General features: G+C 38.9%; 1 protein-coding gene across 1 annotated transcript in view; it reads right to left on the reverse strand.

Moving 5' to 3' along the window:
• Positions 1 to 707: 707 nt before the first annotated feature.
• F9 (coagulation factor IX) overlaps positions 708 to 21423 on the reverse strand; it is a 32551-nt gene continuing 11835 nt past the window's right edge. Inside the window, exons 5-9 of the mRNA XM_013025962.1 lie at positions 13320 to 13448; positions 10561 to 10660; positions 10344 to 10485; positions 1551 to 1665; positions 708 to 1255 (exon numbers count right to left, since the gene is read on the reverse strand). Coding sequence (XP_012881416.1) covers positions 708 to 1255; positions 1551 to 1665; positions 10344 to 10485; positions 10561 to 10660; positions 13320 to 13448 — 1034 coding nt within the window. The remainder of the gene's footprint in view (positions 1256 to 1550; positions 1666 to 10343; positions 10486 to 10560; positions 10661 to 13319; positions 13449 to 21423) is intronic.

Raw genomic sequence — 21423 nt, forward strand, 5'->3', positions numbered from 1 at the left:
TAGTAGGTTCCAGATGATAGTTACCTTGGGTTGCAGCACAGGTCACCTCATACCAAATTGAGTGATAACAGATCATAAAATCTCTCTGTTGTGTTGCACTACAGTTTTTTTTCCTGGTGCTGGTCCTGGTACTTGAACTCAGGGCCTGAGCACTGTCCTTGAGCTTTTGTGCTTAAGGCTAGCACTCTACTCAATTTGACCCACAGCTCCACTTCTCTCTCCTTTGGTGCTTAATTGGAGATGAGTCTCACAGACTTTTACTGCCTGGGCTGGATTTGAACCACAATCCTCAGATCTCAGTCTCTTGAGTTGCTAGGCTTACAGAAGTGAGTCACCAGCACCTGGCTTTAGACACATATCTCCTGAGTGTATTGTTGTATGTAGTGTTTGGGATGCCACTCTGTGAATTATTTAACAAGAAATACTTGAGGAAATTTGAAAATATATTTATTGATGTTTCTATTTGCAAGACTAAAGAGGTATTCACTTGGATTATATTTTTGTAGTAATTATATTGTGAATCTACTTACTCTAGTACCATATAAATTCTAGCAATTCTCCCAGGTGGAGAGATTATAGAATGCCTGCATTTTAAGCTAATATGAGTTGGACATATGATTCATAGGGAAAAGAGCTGGTGCACTTTCCATCTGAATGAATCCAGGTTGGAAATGCATTTTTCATCCAGGTTGGAAATGCATTTTTCATTAAGTGAGCTTTGTCTTTTCCTTAATCCAGTTGACATACCGGGATACCTTGGTGTAGATTCCATATTTGCCTTTCATTGCACACTCTTCACCCCAGCTAATAATTCCAGTTAAGAAACTGGTTCCTTCCACCTCACTAATGTGGGGTCCTCCACTATCTCCTTGACATGAATCTTTACCTCCATCATGGTAGCCAGCACAGAACATGTTTTTATCGATAGTAAATGTTGTGGACCGAAGGCATGTGGCTCGATCAACAAATGGGACTCTCAGGTACTGAAGAACGGAAGCTGGTCTCCCTCTGTTGAAGATCCTTCCCCAGCCACTCACATAGCTAGATCCAAATTTGAGGAATGTGTTTGTGTATTCTCTGTTGGCAATGCAAATAGGTGTCACATAGCTGTTTAATGTTAAGGGTTTGTCCAGTTCTAGCAGGGCAATATCATGGCTGTATTTATTAATAGTTGCATTGTAGTTCTGGTGAGTAATGACCTGAATCACATTCCGCCTTTGCTCTGTATCTTCTTTTTCATCAATGTTATATTCACCTGTTGAAAATGAATGTCATCTTCAGTCACAGTCTTTCATATGAACAGGTTTTCCACAAGTCTACTTGGCATTACTAAAAACTGACAGGCACAACTTACTGATCTGCATCTTGGATGATTTGTGGGGAAGTTAATGCATCAATAAATAATTACATTCCATAAAGATGACTCACAAAAAGGACTCTAGGGCTCCCAGAATGGAATGATGGAGGTTTTGAAATGATGGCTTCTCTGCCTCTAGCCCCAGTTACTCAACCACAAACATATTGGACCTTAGTATGAAGTGTTCGTTTACCTGCAACAACCTCAATTTTATCCCCAGGTTCAATACAGTGGGCTGCAGTCACGACCCATTTCTCATTAATGATCGAACCTCCACAGAATGCTGGAATTTTACCATTCAAAAGAACCTGCAGAAATAAAAGTAAAAATTGTATTGCGCAATGGATTTAATCCCAAATAAAACAAATCCAGGTGTTATTTATAGGAGGAGATCACAAGTTGGTTTCTAGGTGCTGGCAGGAATGGAAGAGTCCTGAAAAGATTTGTAACATAGATTGCTGGGAAGGAGGAAGAATTACGGGAGTTACCTCTGTGAACAAGCATAACACCTGGTGGCCAAGGTGCAGACTTAGCTTCACAATGTCCTCAGCTTTATACATCAATGAGTGTTTCTAGAGCACAAACTCAAATGGCCTTTCTGTAATTATCTACAAGAACTGAACACATAAGACAGGAGTGGGGCTGGTGAATTGAAGCTGAGACTAATCTGAGGAGTGATTTCTTTTGGGGATTTGCAGTCCTTGAATTCCTTTCTGGGGTGTGACACAGAGACACATTCTAGTGGCACAACTTGCCTCTTGGGGACACAGTATTTTAGGAAATGTGCTGATGCCGCTCCTCAAGATGAAGAGTTATGATTGGGTCTTCTGTCTCTGCATGAGGAAATCTCTTTGGCATAGTTCACTTGAAATGGAAAATGAATTACCCCCCCAGCCCCCCTCTCACCCCCAAGAGTCTTGTAAAAACCCTTCTGAAGTGTAATACCATGAAACAAGGTCTAAAACTTCCACAGAGCTGTGCTTCTAGCCATCCAGGAAGTGAGGAGCAGAATTCACATACTCCCTCCACTCTTTGCTAAACATATTCAGTTCCCCTTGGCTTGTAATGTAAGTTGCCTATGCCATAGAAGGTCTACTTAGCTGTGCTTGATTTTTGGGCAATGTGGACAAAGGTATTTGAGTACTGCATTGAGCATAGACCCTATTATTAAAAGACTAACTCATTCTTTTATTTGTATATTCATTGCACAATCACAGGGGACAATGAGTACTCTTACCACCTCATTGTCAAGGTAGATTTAGAAAATTTTATTTACAATGTAAGCAAGGGCTTGAGCTACATTTTCAGAAAAAAAAAAAGCTGAGGAAGTGTGAACACTAGAGGGCACACTGAACATTCAGTAAATCCTTTGCACTGGTTCTTTGTGAACTGAGGCTCTTGAGACACAAGTAGTCCTATGTATTTATAAACAAGGGAAAGAGGGAATTAAAACCTTCAAGGGTGGGGCAGAGATGGTTCTTAGGGCATGTTCTTTGGAAAGATCTCCTGGTCTTGAAATCAAATTACTATTCACTAACTATGCCCTAGACTTGTGGCTTGTGGGGCTACTAACCACAGACTTCTGACCTCCTTTCCTTCTTAATCGAGCAGGTTTCTTTTTCAAGTTTTAAAGCCACACAAAAGTCTCACATAAACAAAAGAGTAATAAACACCAGTGTGTCTACCACCGAGATTTAACATTGTTCCTAATGTTTTGAACATTCAGATATTTATTTGGGGCCAAGTATTATGATGTCTTGGATATAAGTGATGAGATAATAATGACACTATTCATATGGAATAATAGTAGTTTACCTATTCACATCTCAGCCAGCCAAGGTTTAGACATGCCACATCATCCCCTAAGGTGACTTAGTGGTCAAGATACAGTACAATATCGTTTGTCTGACTTCAGTATTTATGCTGTTGAACATCCAGTATATGGATGGTCTATGGACCATGTCCAATAAACTCAGCTGGGATCCTTGCAAAATGCAGCAGTGGTGAATGGGTAGACACCACCATGGGAAGAGTTAGAATAGGCCCCATAGACAGGGTTGAAGTGGTTGTTGAACAGGTATTGGGGAAGACAAGCAGGCCTCACTAAGTCATCAGGGATGGGGCAGGGAAGGTGAACAAGCTATCCTGGGAGACAGTGAAAGATAGGACTGCAGTAACCTTAGGTTCCAGGTCCCTTTTACATAATCCTCAGACTTGGGTTACAGAATACAAACGCAAAACTTTGAACCCCTGATGTGGGATTCTTCTTAAGTTCAGTGCCCTGTGCATGTGCATGCAGTTGGTTCTATAATCTCATGGCTGACTCTGATGATCTTAGGTGATTTTTTTTTTGTCACCAAGCACATTTGAGCAACATGGTTCTAGGTTGGCCTTCATGTTTCCAGCTTTATGCATCTGTTCAAGCAAGTGGAATTTGCAGGCAATGATGTCGTTATTGCTTCTTTAACCACTATTGTTTTGGAGGGGCGTATTGGACAGCTCTCAGTTTAGGAGGATACTTAGACAAGACAGCCCCTGGGCTTGGAGACTAGGATATCATTTGTCTAACTGCTGCCCTCAGCTTCTACTGCTTTCCAGTAGATCACTGAGAAATATGTCTGTTTTTCTTTTAATCTGGAAGAACATTCTTGGTCACTCCCTGATTGGTGTTAGAAATTTTAGCAAACATCTTTTGCCAAGAGAAAAGGCCTAAGCTATATTTGCATTTAAAGAGAGTATAAATGGCACGATCTTACAATGTGTGCTTGGCCGTTTCAGGATCACAGCCATCTAAGTATTAGCTATTTGGAGGATGAGCTGTGTGTTTGGCCAAGGACAAGATCTTGTAAGACATTACTTCAGAGCCTGATGGGAAAGAGGGGACAGCATGTGCTCAGAGCATCTGACTTCTGATCTGTCTAATATTTTCATGGTTGTCACAGCCTAATGGGAAACTGTTTTCCCTCTTTCTGATACAGACATTTACATATATCATACCACCTACATGCATCTACAAAATACACATTCACAGTCTCCATTCATGATCTTCATTACAATCCCACCCTAGAGGAACAACTATTGTCCTGTTCTCTTTCCAACCTTCAACCCAGCCTAGTTTTCCCTTATTCCCCTTCCCTGCCTACCTTAGCTTCCCATTAACCCCCTTAACTGAGTTTTCTTTCTCCTGCACAACCATTTTTCCTGTCAAACCATTTGTCCATGAGTTCAGCTAGCTTCTTATGCCCAAAGATGTGCTTTAATGGGCCCAAGTGCTGTCCCTGTCCTCTTCTGCTCAAGGCTAGTGCTCAACCACTTTGCGGTACAGTGCCACTTCTGGTTTTCTGGTGCTTAATTGAAGGTAAGAATCTCACGAACTTTCCTGCTCTGGCTGGCTTTGAACTGTGCACTTCAGAACTCAGCCTACTGATTAGCTAGGATTATTGGCGTGAGCCACCAGCATATGGCTCACCTTGGTTTTTAATGGTTAACTATAACCATCAAAATAGAGTGGTCACTGAAATAAATATAGTTCATTAGACAATTTTCGAGAATAATCTCAATGTTCCATGAAAGCTAGCTTTGCAGATCTGGGTGAGATTACATATATCATGTTTTTTTAAAATTTCTCCTAATTGAAATTTTATCATCAGAGCTATGAATAATAGAGGGTGGTCTTTTGTTCCCAAGTGATGAGACTTCTGTATTATTAAGACCTTCATATAACATCTCCTCCCACTAACAAAATGAAAGCTCTGATTCATGCATATGGTAAGTTTGCATGCTGTCTGCCCCGCTGCGTTCTCATCTAATGGAAAGGGTTGGATCTGCATAGCTAGCTAAACAGCGCAAAGGCTCAGGTAACTTCAAGGCTCGCTTCAGGCCAAAGCTGAGGGAAGCCTAGACGGAGGGAAATGTTAAGCTATGTTGAATATGTAGGCCAAGGATATAATAAGGAATGGACAGATTGTTTTTCTAGATATGTTCTCTGGGTTAAAATGCTAAGCATTGATAAATGCTCATGATACAACAGTAAGGACAGTGGAGTAATTATATTTCTTCTATTGTATTCTTTTTTTTATCAATCTACTAGAATAATCTTCAGATTAGTAAATGTGGAATAAATATGACTCATAGAGAACTGAAGACCATGGCAGAACAGAAAATAAAAAGATCAAGGCCGTCACAGATAGAGCTTGACAGATCTTAGCCAAATGCAGAAAAGGTGAGAGCATTTCTTGGGGCCAGTTTGAGCATGCTCAGAATCGTCAAAGACCCAATTAAAGCTTTACACAGGTGAAACCCTATGTTGCTCCAGCAAACCTCTCCCTTTGTCAAGCCCTTGACGAAAGCAATCTCATCCTAGAGGCAAGATGATTTCCCCAGTGTTCAAAGGAAATTCAAGACTCCCATTCTTCGCTCTTCTAAATAGCTAAGAAAATCTCCTGTCAGTTCCTGTGTAGTGCACTTAGCTCTCTCTTCTCCTGAAGAGTCCCTTCTGTGCCCCTATTACCTTTTTCTGGGAGCACAAAGAGCTCTGAGCTCACCTCTAGACTTGGGGAAGGAAACCGAAGGGAATCTTTCTCCTGATTGGCTGGTGTCTTTGACTTGTTCCAGAAATGGAGGGAGCTCCAGGGCAGCGACAGTTGCCAGCCCGCGAGCCTGCTTTGGCCTTTGCTTCCGGCCCAGCCAGTGCAGGCCAAAAGCCTTAAAATAAGGTAAGAAATGGGCAGGACCATGCAAGGTTTCCGAGCTGAATCAGCTTCCTACTCTTTCTAGCCCTGCACAAATCTGTCCCCTCCGTGGCTTCCCCCCCCCCCCGTGACAGAACAGCAATTTCAGTGAACAATTCCCCAAGTATTTGCTCCATCAATGATTCTTCCCAAAGCGACCCATCCGAGTAACAGAGCCAGTGGTTAGAAAGAGGTTTCCTAATGAGGGCCTTGCTCCAAGTTTCACCTGTGAAGTCCACCAAGAAAAGAGTAATTTCCTTCTCCTCCTCTTCCTCTTCATCCCCTTCCATGAGCCTCAGCTCTTCTCAGACAGCTCACCCAAAGCTGTTCTTTAGCAGACTGAAATAAACATGCCCAATTCATTCAAACTTTTCTTTAGTCCAGATGGAAGTGAACTCTTGTTTTGCTTTGTGGGATTTCTTCACCTGACTGATCTCTTTATTCCCCACTGCCACAAACTGGCAAGATAAACGAATCAATGCTAAAGGGAATGGCTTTTAGGAAGCATGAACATTTCCAGTGCTCTTTTCGAGGTGACATTTCTAGAGTAGTTCATGTCTCAGAGCCAGAGACAATAGGATGGCAAGTGAAAACCCAGCTTTTGCCTGCTTGCTCAGGAGGCCTTGGCCACAACAGTTGGTTGTGGTCTACAATCAAAACTATGATTCTAGGCTGTATGTGTGGCTTGACTGATAGAGCACTAGCCTAGCAAATGGAGGGCCCTGAATTCAAACCCTGGTACTGCCAAATTATTTTTTAAAGTCTAGTATTCCTAGCTAGGGTCTAGTGAAGCCAGCATTTCCATCAATGGGGAGAGGTTCAGTTTACTGTAATTTTCTATATTATGTTGGTCTAACATTGACTTTTGAATCCGCCATTTGACTTTTGTATCCGCCATTTGTCTCCATGTTTTTGAAACTAGCAACCCTTCTTGACTAAGCAGATGGAGAGAAATGTGGGGAGACTTCTGAGTTGAGAAAGTATGGCAGAGCCTTGCTCAAATGTATTACAGAGTTGCTTAGAACCTTGCCTTTGGAAACAAGGAGAACTTACAGCTGTGTATTTCTGTGGTCACTAAGTTCATCTGGATGAAATAGGTTGTGAATAGATGTGTGGATGTGAGTCTTGCCAGTGCTCTTAGCTATGCTAGATAGGGAAAAGATAACAGGCCCAATAACTGTATGAACACAGTGAGAAGGAAATGAAAGCAGTTAAATGATGCATATTATTTATATCATCCTCACAGACCTGCAGTCACCATTGAATACTGTCTTTTGCTTAAAAAGAAAATCCAATGTCTACCAGAGATATTAAAATTTCTCTTAGGAAACATCTGAATCGTTAAAATATTGCCAAGCACCTGCTTTAAAGGGAGTGGCTGGAGGTGAATATGATCCGATAGTATACATATGAAGATGCCATAATGAATCCCAGTTTAACAAAAGTTAAAAGGTCCAGGCACAGGTGGCTCATGTTGTAATCCTAGCTACTCAGGAAGCTGAGATCTGAGGATCACGGTTTGAAGCCAACTTGGACAGAAAAGTCTGTGAGACTCTTCCCTCCAATAAACTATTCAGATAAAACCAGAAGTGGTTCTGAGGCTGAAGAGTTAAAGTGGTAGCCTGCAGCATAAGAGGCTCAAGGACAGTGCCCAGGCTCACAGTTCAAGCCCCAGGACTGGAAAAAATATTAAAAGAGGGGGGAGATGGAAAGGGTAATGAGAAATAAAGAGTGATGGGGGGATAATCTAAGTATATCAAATGCATGGAAATATCACAATGAAACCTCTTTAGACAACAGTATAATTGGTGGGAAAGAGATTATGTGTCCAAATTGAGACTACTTCCCCATTTTATTCTTATTAAACTGTCTTTATTGTTCAATGCTAAGCCCACAGTGCAATCATTTTATAATTAAAAATTCCTAGAATAAAAAGGGAAGTGATATTCCTGGCTGATAATATGGCTTCTCCACTATAAGCTCTGCTGTCTATCCCACTAGCTTGGGGGAGAATAATTGTCATCAAGTGGGGTCTTTTATTATGATCGCCCTATTTGTGGAAGTTGGACATATGAAAATGCATGAGAATACAAGTAAAATGAGATGGAATTAGATCCACAGATGTTAGAAAAAATGACAGCAGAGAGATATTGTTCAAAGAAAGAACGATGCAAAAAGGCCAATTAGGTAAAGAACAGTAAAGATGTGGATAGATGAGGGAAGGAACAGATTATGGTGGTTAAGAAAAGTAGTCCTGGCAGGGTGTACCTAAGTGGAAGTAGAGGGTGTATAAAGGGACATTTAGTGTATTTTACTGGCATGAGATCAGATTAAATACATATTGTTTTCAAAATACAAAGATAAAAGGAAGGAAAATGCCTAGATCCTGTTTGCAATCTTGTCCCCCTTAGTACTATTCTCGACAATATTGGTGTGGTTCTCCTCCATTCCTGGGTGTGTGTTCAATATCTCTCATCTATTACATGGGAAAATGGCTGGCATTGTGAAGAATCCTGGACAGACACATAGTTTGTCTCAGAAAATTCCTGTGGTTAAACTTGGAAACATTTAATTACTCTTTGCTCAATTATTACTACCCTGATGATCGATCACAAAGGCTTTAAAGCTATCAATTTCTGGTGGCAGAAGTTCACATGTTAGTAGAGGTTTCGGAGTTAAAGCAACCTTCAAATTACTATCAAATTATCACTGTGGCCACTACAGAGGCTTAAATTAACTATTTTATGTGCTGCTCAATACAAATGACTGTGGTGATGGAACTGTACTATTTATACATGCACTGTGTAATACACTAGCCGCCATTTATACATGCACTGTGTAATACACTAGCCACCAACCACATGTGGCTCTTACATACAAGATATGTGGCAGAGGTGACTGAGGAAGTAAATTTTGATTTTGATTTCATCATACTTAAGTATGAATGGCACATGTCTAGTGGATACCTTATTGTACCATGTGCCCATGTAATTCTGCATATCTAGATAGGATGAATCCATTTTTTGGTGCTTTAAATGCTGCTTTCTGTTGTAAGATTCTTTCTTTCCTTTGGGCCAGTGTTTTTCAAAATATACTGCTCATCAGAATCATCTGGAGGGCTTGGTTGAAACACACTTTTAGACCCATCCCCTAGTCATTCTGATGCAGTATGCCTGCAGTGGAGTGTGATGCTACATTTCTACTGCTAGTGAACCAGGCCACTACATTTGCTCTTTATGGGCCCCTAATTCCTTCCTTCCTTCTTCCCATACGAGTGCTTTCCCTCTTTTTATTTTTTCCTTCCCTCCCTCCCTCCTTCCTTCCTTCCCTCCCTTCTTCTTTCCCTCCCTCCTTCCTTCCTTTATTCCTTTCCTCCTTCCCTGCTTTCCTCCCTCCCTCCTTCCTTCCTTTCTTCCTTCCCTGCTTCCCTCTCTCCTTCCCTCCCTACCTCCTTTCCTCCCTCCCTCCCTTCCTTCCTTCTTTCCTTCCTTCTTTCCTTCCTTCCTTCCTTCCTTCCTTCCTTCCTTCCTTCCTTCCTTCCTTCCTTCCTCCCTCCCTCCCTCCCTCCCTTCCTTCCTTCCTTCCTTCCCTCCTTCTTTCCCTCCTTCTTTCCTTCCTTCCTCTTTCTTTCCTTCTCCCCTTTTTTGTAATCCTAATGGGGCTTGAAGTCAACACCCAAGTACATCCTTTAAGATTTTTGCTGATGGCTAACATGCCTTGCATATTTCCCCTTGGGCTTTTTTGGTGGCTTGTTGGAGATGATAGTCTCTTGGTCTTCCCTGCCCGAGTTGGCTTTGCACCATGGTCCTCAGATTGTTGAGTGCACTCAACAGTGAGTCCTTTTCTTTATTCCCTTCAAGATAATCCAGATTTTCTGGACCAAGAGACTTTCTTTTCTCCTTCTTTTAAAATAAGCACTAAGAAAGCTTATTAAGTAAAGAATACACTTTGAATAGACTGAAAGGGTGAGAATCACATTCCTAATGGCTGTTGCTGAAATGGTACCCCGAACCCCAGGACCTGAGACCCCATTTGCAGCCCTCTCTGGAGCTGATGCGGGGTTAGCAATCCCATCATGGAGGTTTACTTCACAGACACTCATTTGTGGGCTTTCTCATATTGTTTAGTGCTGAAATGTTCCCAAACATTTATCTTACCCCCTATAGGTCTTTCTAGGATCTTGGCCTCCCTTTCCTACCTGCTTTATCCTTTTGCCAATGGAGCCCCAGTTTTGACACAGTGTTAGTATAGAGTACCTGCCAAGGGAATTGACCTGGTTTGGCATCTGCTCCACCGACAACCCGACTGAAGTCATTAAATGGTTGGGTGCTTTCAGTGGTGTTATCCAAAAATCTTTCAGCTTCAGTAGAATTTTCATAGTCCATATTGAAAATAATTGTGTCAGCACTAGTGTGCTTCTGAGAAGTGAATGGAACAGAAACTTCAGTGGTGTTATCAAAAAATCTTTCAGCTTCAGTAGAATTTTCATAGTCCATATTGAAAATAATTGTTTCAGCACGAGTGTGCTTCTGAGAAGTGAATGGAACAGAAACTCTTCCACATGGAAAGGGCACTACAAAAAATAGAAAAAATAGTATTTTCATATTTGTCATTGGCAAATGGAACATGTATTACAAATGAAAATGAAGCTTAATCCCTATTGCTTAGGAAAAAAATCTAATTAATGACTATATTATCCAATGAAAAGGTTAGTTACATTATCATTTTCAACATCTTCACGGGAAGAACCTTTGGCTCTGTAACTCATCATCTTTTTAGAAAGAGTCGGGAGTTCTAGAATTCATTGGTTAAGATGTTGGATGAGCTTTTTTTGGATGGTGTTTTTTTTTTGTTTCTAAAGTTTTTTCTTTGAAGTGCCATTCTTGAATGAAAATCTGGTGATTTGTAACTTTTACTACTATTTATTTCTATTTGGTGGTGGTACTGAGTGTTACACTCAGGGCTGTTTGTTCTTCCTTGCTCAAAGTTGATGCTCTACCAATTGAGCCACAGCTCCACTTATGGCTTCTTTTTTGTGGTTAATTGGAGATAACAGTGTCACAGACTTCCCTTGTTCTTCCTTGCTTCAGGCTAGCATGGAGCCACAATCCTCAGATCTCAGCCTCCAGCGTTGCTAGGATTATAGGCATGAGCCACCAGTGTCCAGCAACTTTTACTTTAGAATTAGGTAAATGACACTTCTGCTACTTGTCTTGAACAAGATTGCTTTGTAGATGACAACACCCTTAAGACTCCAAGTTGGAGTTTACTTTTGTATTGAGGAAAGATTATTGTGATTCAATTACCTGGTTGTATTAAGTTACTAGGTTATTATTATGACTATCATGACTGTATTAATCTAGGACCTACCCACCTTTTTCCTTGATTGATTTATTTCCCCCCCAAATCATCTACTTATACATCAAAGACTACCAGAATAAAAATGTATAGTCAAACAAAGTCACTTCGCTCTTCATTTTCGATTCTCACTGTACTACCAGCCATGTTCCTTAGAGAAGACATTTCTATAGCAACTACCTGCTTCCTGATACTTGGGTATCTTGAAGGCAGCATGGCATTGAGAAAGCAGGGAATTAGTTCAAAATATTCTTGTACAAATATACACAATCAACAATGGCTAGATAAAAGGGACGATTATTGTTGAAAAGGCCGAAAAGCTTCTTTAGATTTGGCCTGCTTATTCCACTAAAGCTAAGGCTATCCTAAATATAACTCATCTTAGTTGAAGATAGTTCACAAGTCTTTTTCCTCTTCTGACACAGAAAAGTCTGTATGGGTTTAGCTACTCTGCCACCTGTCCACACTGGAAGGTAGCTTTATTAAAGTTAAATACATACTGTGAGTACTCATTCTCTTATACACATCTCTCCCAAGGTGGTTTAGTGTTAAAACAGAGTACATGAAAGAACCAGGTATAAAGAGGGAGCCTTCATTTCACTTGTAGCATATATTCCCCTGGATTCTGCTCTTCCCTTTAATATCCTTTTTGTGGTATATTGCTAACAGAGGAATGGTACATGCTTTAATGCACCCATTTAATAACAGCTTTTGGAAATACAAAATAATTTTGTCTAGTTTACTTCCAAAATGTCTCTTGTTATTAAAAACAATTGATCCCGCTGAGCTTATTGTGTGTGTGTGTGTGTGTGTGTGTGTGTGTGTGTGTGTGTGTGTGTGTGTGTGTGCTGGTCCTAGGGCTTGAACTCAGGGTCTGGGCACTGTCCTGGAACTTTTCGCAGCCTAGAGCCACAGCTCTACTTTTAGCTTTTTGCTGGTTAATTGGAGATCAGACTCTCACAGACCTTCCTGTGAAGTCTGGCTTTGAACCCTGATCCTCAGATTTCAGCTTCCTGAGTAAGTAGGATTACAGGTGTGAGACACCAGTGAGCTTAGAATAAGTTTCACTGCTTTTTCTTTAGAGAAGGGTGACCTGTGGAGATGTTGTGAATACACCAGCCTGCTGTCAACATGGCAGCAAAGTTCATATGGCTTGAAAACATGGGTTTTCTCCCTGTTGTATAGATTGTGCTATTCAGCCTAGCAGAACGTAACCAGTTTGCTGTTAGAACCATTCTGACACCAAGAATGGAAACTGGACTTAAGACCAGTGAGAAGTTTCTTTAAATTAACCAGGCCTGTCTGGACTCATGCTTACAATTCACTTCCTTTTACGTGAAACCTATTATTTAGTCAATATTTTGTGTATCTTATAGTATTATGAGATACTACAAGAGACATTACTTTACTGTGTGATTTAATCAATTATATATATATATATATATATATATATATATATATATATATATATATGCTGCTACTGAATCTTTAACTCAGGACCTGAGCATTGTCTCTTAGCTTTATTACCACCAGAATCACAGGTCCACTTTGGTAGTTAATTGGAGATAAAGTATCACGGTCTTTCCTGCCTTGGCTGACTTTGATCCATGATCTTCAGATCTCAGCCTACCAAGTAGCTAGGATTATAGGCGTGAGGCACCAGCACTCAGCTGAATTATAAATATAATAGATAGCTAGTTATAGGATTTATATCTAAGATGACGCAATTTGGAAAATTAATTTGTTCAATCGAAGCTACCAATCTTTTGTTTGACTTGACAAGGAGGTAGGTTACAAGTTACGGAATAAAATTAGGTCAGTAAAATGTTAAAAGTTCTAAATGTAAGTTTTTTTCTAAAACTTTAGATTTTGACCTGCTGGTTCACAGGACTTCTGGTTTTCTGCAAGCTTGTATCCTTCAGTACAGGAACAAATCACCTGGTTCCCAGTGCCATTTTTACAAAACTGCTTGCACCTGCCATTCTTAATGTTACATGTTGCATCTGAAATAAAGCAAAATCAATAGCAATAGCATTATTTCACATATCCTTCTAAAGTGTACATGGAGCTATTGACTCATGAGTGGCTCAAGTATAAGCTGGGAGCATTCATGGCAAGAAACTTTGGAGCCTTGAGGTAAGATGGAAAGAAAGGTAATTTCCATTAAGACATACTAATAAGCAATACTTTGATTTGATATAGAACAAAATGATAAAATAGTCTACTTTCACTAAATCCCGGGCTGCAATGAAACTTCTGTTTGTTGAAATGTGACACAAATATGGAAAAGGATCCACTGCTTTTGAATACTTGTTTAAACACTGCTGGGACAGTATCAAACCCCCAAAACTCTCATCATCTTCCCTTGCAATTGCTCTATCCTATGTCTTTTCAAAGTATACAGACTTTAACACAATGAACAATTGTGCTAGTTTGTGAACTTGATACAAACAGAAACTAATAATATATACTCTTTTGTGTCTTTCATTGGGCATTTTAGGAGTTTCAGATACATGATTTGGCAGAATACTAGTCCATTTTTCTTGCGGTGTAGTACTTCATTGTATTTATCTTGCAACTTTTATTCACCAATTCTGCTGTATTGTTTCCAATTTTTGCTCCTATGCATAATATTTTAATGGATATGGTTATAAATATCTTTAGGTAATACAAGCATACATTTTTACTAGATTTATACTAAGGAGATGATGCTTCATTTATATACTCAGCTACTTTCTGAAGTGACAATACACATTTAAGTCACCACCAGCAGTGTCTGAACATTCTAGTTAGTGGATATCTGCATTGCAGATACCTTCCACCTGACTTGCTTTTTCTCTCTGTCTTGCTGAACAGAAATTCATAGTTTTTAATATGATCCAATTTATCAATACAGTGTTTGTGGTGGGTGCTTTTTGTTTTGTTTTGTTTTTTAAATTTATTTTTTATTGTGAAAATACTATACAGAGGGGTTACAATTACATGGGCAAGATAATGAGTACATTTCTTATCAAGCATTGTAGCCTCCTCCTTTGTTTCCCCTTCCCATCCCTTCCCAGCCTCCTCCCCCCCCCCCCCCAATCCTCCCCCCCCACCAAAGTTGTAAAGTTCGTTTTTGACATAACGACTTGTACTTCTCATTGTTGCAACGGGTCCACCTGTATCCCTATTTAAACGACTTGTTTTTCCCCTTCCCCTCCACAAATTATACCGACATCAAATACAGTGAAAGCAGGGGTTATATTGTGGGGGAGGGACATACCAAGCAACAAAGACATAATCTTATAAATGCGTTAGAAACAAATGCATGAAAGAAAAAAACATTTAAATACATATCTTAGGGTTCATTTTCCTAACATCACCTTATCTTACCTTTTCTGCTTGACTCATACATATACTACATATTGCAAATAAGGGAAACCATGGGACCTATGTTTCTTTGGGCTTGGCTTACTTCATTTAATATAATTTTTTCCAAGTCTTTCCATTTCCTAACAAATGGGGTAATATCATTCTTTCTGATGGAGGCATAGAATTCCATTGTGTATATATAGGTGGGTGCTTTTTGTATCTAAGAGATTTTTGCTTATCCCAAGGTCAACATAATATATACAACAAATATAAAATAATATATTTAGGTCCTTAGCGCACTTGGATTCAATTATGAAACATGGTAAGAGGAAGGATACACATGTACTTTCCCCATGTGAATTTATAATTTGTCCATCATGGCTTACTGAAAACAAGCCATTCTCCACTCCATTGCAGAGGTACCTCTGCCATAAACCAAGTCTCTATGCATGTGTACATATATTCTGGGGATTTCTAATTCTGTTACTTGGATCTATTTATCTACTTTGGGTCAATACCACACTATCTTAATGTATCCCTGTAAATATACATACTCCAAATTTGTTCATCCTCTAATTTATCTGAGCTCTCTTTGGACTTTTGCGTTTTCATATATCTACATGCTAGAATTACCTTCTCAATCCTGTTCTTCCATGGTTTTGATTAGTACTGCATTGATTGACTTTAGGAGATACATTTTATATATTGTATTCATTAATCCATAGACATAGCCTATCCATTAATCTTCCCAATTTTTCTCAGTACTGTTTCATTTTTTGTGTAGAGCTCTTGTATTCCTTTTCTTTGCTTCTTCTTATTTCTCCTCCTCCTTTTTCTCTTTATACTTCTATTACTGTTCTTTCTCTTTCCCCCTTTGTCTAGGACTGAAGCTTAAACTCAGGGCCTCATATTTGCTAATCTGGTGCTCTACTATTGAGTTATGCTTCCAACCGGGATTTTTGTTGGTTATTTTGGAGATGGAGTCTCATAGACTTTTCTGCCAAGGCTGGCCTCAAACCATGATCCTCCATATCTCAGCCACTTGAGCCACTGTTGCCCAGCTCTTGTATAACCTTCTTTTATTTATTCCTAAGCACTTAATTTAATTGTCTACTTGTCACTAGGATAGGCACATAATTGTTATTTGAATCTGGAGTCTATATCTAGCAGACTTTCTTGGTGCATTTATTCTAATTATTTATGTGCTTTGCATTGTTTAAATGTATAAGTTATAGTTTTTACTTATTTCTTCCAATGGCTAAAGATAAAAGCAATTCCATATTTTCAGGTTGTCACTAGCTCTCTTTACTGAAGTATATCCTCTGTTGCTTTATTATTCAAGGAGATGCTTGACTTCCTGAGCTAGATAGGTTAATAACTACCTCCAAAAGTAAAATATGGAGAACCCTAGAAATTGCAGTCCTGGAGAGTCCATATAAGACTAAAGGAAGCTTGCTGGCTGAGGTGGATATATATCAAACATAAGCATCATATAGCATCCTTTAAGGAAGCTAAGTGGTGGAAACATTACATATTAACAGTGCTAAACATTCTAGTGACCTATGCTTCCTTATCTTATGCAATGTCTCTGATATGAATACAAAATATTTTTTTTCAGGTAAAACTGTTTCTTTTGAATTCTATTTTGTCTGATATTAAGATTGCTTTGCAGTTTCTGTTAACATTTACAACTCTTGCGTTTAACCTCTCAGTGTAATTATTTTTTGAGTATTTCTTTTGTCCACCGTATGCAATTAGATTTTAATTCCAAATGGAAAGTTGTCATTAATAGATTAGTTTAATCCCAATTCATGTTACTTGGGATTCTAGACAGAATTGGCTTATTCCTGCCATCTACTTTGTATTTTCTATTTCCTGTGCATTTCCTTTGTTTCTCTTATGCAGTCTGAATAATAGGAAGTAGCATGGTGTAAGGCTTGCTAGCTGAGTCTTTCTGAGTCAAGAGAAACAGGTTCTGCCTTGGACATATTTCTGTGGGTAGAGCAGTACAGGAAGAGAATGAAGGCACCTCCTCCTTCCCTATGTGTTCAACCACAGTCCAGCTTTTAAATAGAAATGCTCAAAGGTCTCTGCAGTTATAAGAAGTTTGAAAATGAGTCATTGGAGTTGACACCTCCTATGCACCTCTTTTGTTCTTTTCAGCCTCTCCTGTGGCTTTTTCTAATACTGTGATGATCAGCTCTACATAAATGTCAATGAACTTCATACAGGTGTTGATTTGAATTGCCTTGGCTCACATTCTGTTCTATGTACAATTTACCTCTTGCCTTGGAGTTTCCCTGTTGATGCTGAGGCATGGGATGCCATGTAACTATCTGGGTGTCCAAGCATAGCCCAACTGGAACATCTAGGGAAGTTAATGCCCCATAGGTTGAACTTTTGACCAATTGGAGACAGATGCTGAGGGACAAATTCTTTTTTTTTTTTTTTTTGGTCGGTCGTGGGGCTTGAACTCTGGGCTTCGGCACTGTCTCTGTGCTCTTCAGCTCAAGGCGAGTGTTCTACCACTTGAGCCACAGCACCACTTCCAGTTTTCTGGTGGTCACTGGAGATAAGAGTCTCACAGACTTTCCTGCACGGGCTGACTTTGAACTGTGATCCTCAGATCTCAGCCTCCTGAGTAGCTAGGATTACAGGTGTGAACCACCAGTGCCCGGGACCAATTCTTTCACCTCTCCTTTCCTGTCAGGTGGAGTATGCTGAGATATATTCATCTGGCTTTTTGGAGACATCCCAGGAGATCAAGCAATCAGTGGCAGTTATAGGTAAGTATTTTGACAATTCATTATCTTATGTTTTTTTTTCCTTACTGCCTCAGTCTTCCTGCCTCACTGTCTCTACTGCCCTAGGATTGCGAGGCCTAAAAAATAAGATTTTTCTTAGTTATGGAACAAGTATGCTAATAGAATAGCTACACTCTTAGAGAATATTTTATATCTATAACATGTATATTTAAATATACACATATATACAAATATTAGTACATATACATACAAATATATACCACATATATTGTATTATATTATAGACATATGCAAGTATATATGTGTTATCAACATATTTATATTAGTATATCTATATCTCTATATCTATCTATCTGTCTATTTATCTATCATCTATATTTGCTGAAGTTACAAGGATAGTCCTCCATGCCTGGTATAAATTTTTTTTGGGCTAGACCTAGGGCTTGAACTCAGAGCCTGAGCACTGTCCCTGTGCTTTTGTGCTCAAGACTAGTGCTCTACCACAACTGTACTTCTGGCTTTTTGGTAGTTAATTGGAGACAAGACTCTCAGAGACTTTCCTGGCTGAGCTAGTTTTTAACAGCAATCTTCAAATCTCAGCCTCCTGATTAGTTAGGATTTCAGGCATGAGCCACTGGCTACCTGCTGGGTCTGGTATACATTTTTTTGTGTGATGAATCTAAATTGTAAAACTTTGTGTTATATATGCTTCCATAGAGTAATGTCATAATTAATTCATAGTCACCTGTTACTGGGTGAACAAAAGAACCAGTCTGAGCTTTAGTTCTTCCTACTACTAATCCACTAGTAATCTTGTAATTGCAGGTTCCAACAAGATGGCACTTGTCCTTTTAGTTTACATATTGTTAGGACTTTTCTCGTAATGAATGATGATAACATCCCTGGCTCTTTTCATATAACTAGTTATCATACTGTTGCTACAGAATAAGTCTAAAGTGTTCAGCCAAGTCAAATACCATGTGTAGAAAGTGGTCAGTCAGTGTGAGATTATGATATGTTAACAGAAGTGAGTAGTCAGAATAGCCTGCTTTTGCCCAGGGATAGTATGATGGGAATGAGTAAACTTTGTGTGATTGTCTTAATAATGACTTGGTATCTTTGGCTATGTAACCAGGCCTCAATCTTGTTCTTTCATTTGTCATTGTTCTATATATGCTCAACATAGATGTTGCTGCTCTTGGTGTCCATCTTGGTTTGTGCATATAGAAGGAAATATTGCTGCCTAAACATCAGGTTATTTTAACTCCCAGGTAAAAGACTCATGATTCTGGAAATGTCTAATAGAACAAGGAACTCCAGAGGAGAAGTCAGTAGAGTAGGACTTAAGACACAGTCAGAATGGAACTCATCAATTCCTGAGCAATTAGATGTTACCCAATATGCTAAGCATGGCTTTTCCTTGTTCTGAGGTTGGTCTCAATGCCTAGACTATGTGATGAACAATATCTTAAGGTATCTTTTTAGCATAGACATGATTTCTCCTTCCCTTTATGCTGACTTATTAAAGGTATCATATTTTGTTATCTTTTATTTTGCATACACCTTTCCTGATTTGCCAACCACAGGTTAAGCAAAAGTTGTTCTATTTAACAAGTTCACTATAATATGTGTTGTTATTCAGCTAAACTCAATATTTTTCCTGCCCCCAAATCACACAGTAAATAAAACAGTGGTGTCTGAGATGTGCTGCCAAACATGAAAAAGAAAGAGAGAGGGAACATTTCTGTCCTTATGTTCACTTTCTTCCACCTTGCCCACAATGAGGGCACATGCTTCTTATTATACTTCATAAGAGGTAAGGATGACCAAATTCTTCCAGACTTTGCTCTATTAGAAAGCAATTTGGATTTGATGTATAGCTGGGCACGTACAAAGGTATTTATTCTAGCCAAAGCTACCTACTAGTCAGATCATCATTCTTCTAACTAGAAAGCATGCCTTGGATATTTGTATGTCTTGGCTTTAGAAAAAGTGTCATGAACATGGGAAAAAGAAAATGTATTTTCATGACACAGTCAAGCAACAGACTTGGGGCTCAGATACTCTAGTGGCTTCTGAGATTAGTCCTTACTTCAGCTTGAAGCAATAAGCTTAAGTGGGAATTCATATATGCTTCATTGTTGCTGTCCTCTGGCATCTGAGATAAAGAGCATTCTGAGACAATTTCCATTTTGTTTCTGAGCTAACAGAGCCAAAATGGGAAAGATCAATGTGCTTTCGAGGTCCATTGTGGTTGTCACTTCAGTATTGCCTGAGTCCTGACCAAACAGAAATGTGGGAATCCAGAAGTATACAGAAGGTGCCAGTTGTAGACTTAGCATGTTTTCTCTGTGTACAAGGACCTCATACATTCACTACCCTGTTAGAGAACTGTTGTGTGTTTACTTACATTCCTTGAAGCCATTCTCTTGCTCCTTTTAAAGCATTTGAATTGTTAACTAGATAAAGATAGCTTATTACATTGTATCCTGCAGCTGTAACTAAGACTAATTGAATTATTCATTCCCTCAGCCTTAATGGTTACATTATTTACACCAATAATGAGTAAGTAATCCAAGAATTTCTATATGCTTCTATAATAGCAAGATACAATTCACATAGGGAAATCTGTATTTGAAATTATAATCTTCCAGATGAAAATAGCACTATAGAGATGTTGAACCAAATAACACACCCACAGGAAAGGTAACTCAAGGTATTGGTTTGTTCCCACACTGACAAACCTAAAGAAATATAAGTCCAACCCAGATAGACTAATTCATCCACCTGCATTCCCTCTTTTCTTCTTTTTAAATGCTTTTGCTCTGTCAACTTTTTCTTTTCTTCTGACATCTTTTATATTTCAAAGGAAGATGATCAATGAATTCCTTCTAAGAATTGGAAAGATTTTTGAACATTACAGTTGACTTTTTTCCCCATTTTCAACAGGACAACTGCAGCTGCTACATTTCATTTAATTTCCTTTCCTTTCATGTCCTTTTCATCTGTCAAATGGAAGGTTATAATGCCTTACCAATGGTCTTGCTAATTTTCTACACTTTATCCTTACTCATCTTGCCCATGGTGTTAAATTCTTTCTCTAAAATTGTATCTCTATTTTCCTATGGTTTCAGTCCCATCTTAGCACTGTGGGCTTTGCACAGTTACAATATTAATAGTACTGCATTCGGTTGTAATGATCAGTAGGTAAAGAACTCTGAGGTTTACTGTTCCAGAAACCTTAAAATTATTTATAGACTATGAGAAGAGAAGATGGACAGTAGACTTAGATGTGTTATGTTGCCTTTTAAAAATGTAATATGGTCAAACTCAGGAATAACCCCTGAATTTTCTTAACAAATTTCCTTGTGTAGACCAGTTCATATTCTATTGAAATAATTGATCTGTCGTGTCCCAGTTCTATGTTACCTACATCTACTTCCTAGGTTGTTAGCAATTTAGTCACAAGTTCAGTTTTCTGAGTTCAGTTTTCTTGAAGGTTTGAGTACAGTCATTAGAAACTTGTGTTTTGGTCAAACTAAAATTCAAGTATTGGCTCAGTCATTCAAATGACTTATTTTGACCTATTGGGACTATAATTTTGCCATATTTACAGAATAGTACTGACCCTATATGGCTATATTAAGGCTTAGTAAATAAAGTGAATGGAAACATATTGCCACTGTATACTAGCTACCAAATGTTAATGCTCTAAACATAGTTTCTTGAATATATACCCTGAGAATGTAAATACAGATGAAGTGAATGTTTATAAGCTTTGAAAATATGTTTCTAAGAGAAACATGATACATAAATATGGCATTTTCTAGTTTCATCTGATTTCAAAAAGAAACTTTGAATA

Source organism: Dipodomys ordii, unplaced genomic scaffold (genome assembly GCF_000151885.1).
Source record: "Dipodomys ordii isolate 6190 unplaced genomic scaffold, Dord_2.0 Scaffold89, whole genome shotgun sequence".
NCBI classification, from domain to species: domain Eukaryota; kingdom Metazoa; phylum Chordata; class Mammalia; order Rodentia; family Heteromyidae; genus Dipodomys; species Dipodomys ordii.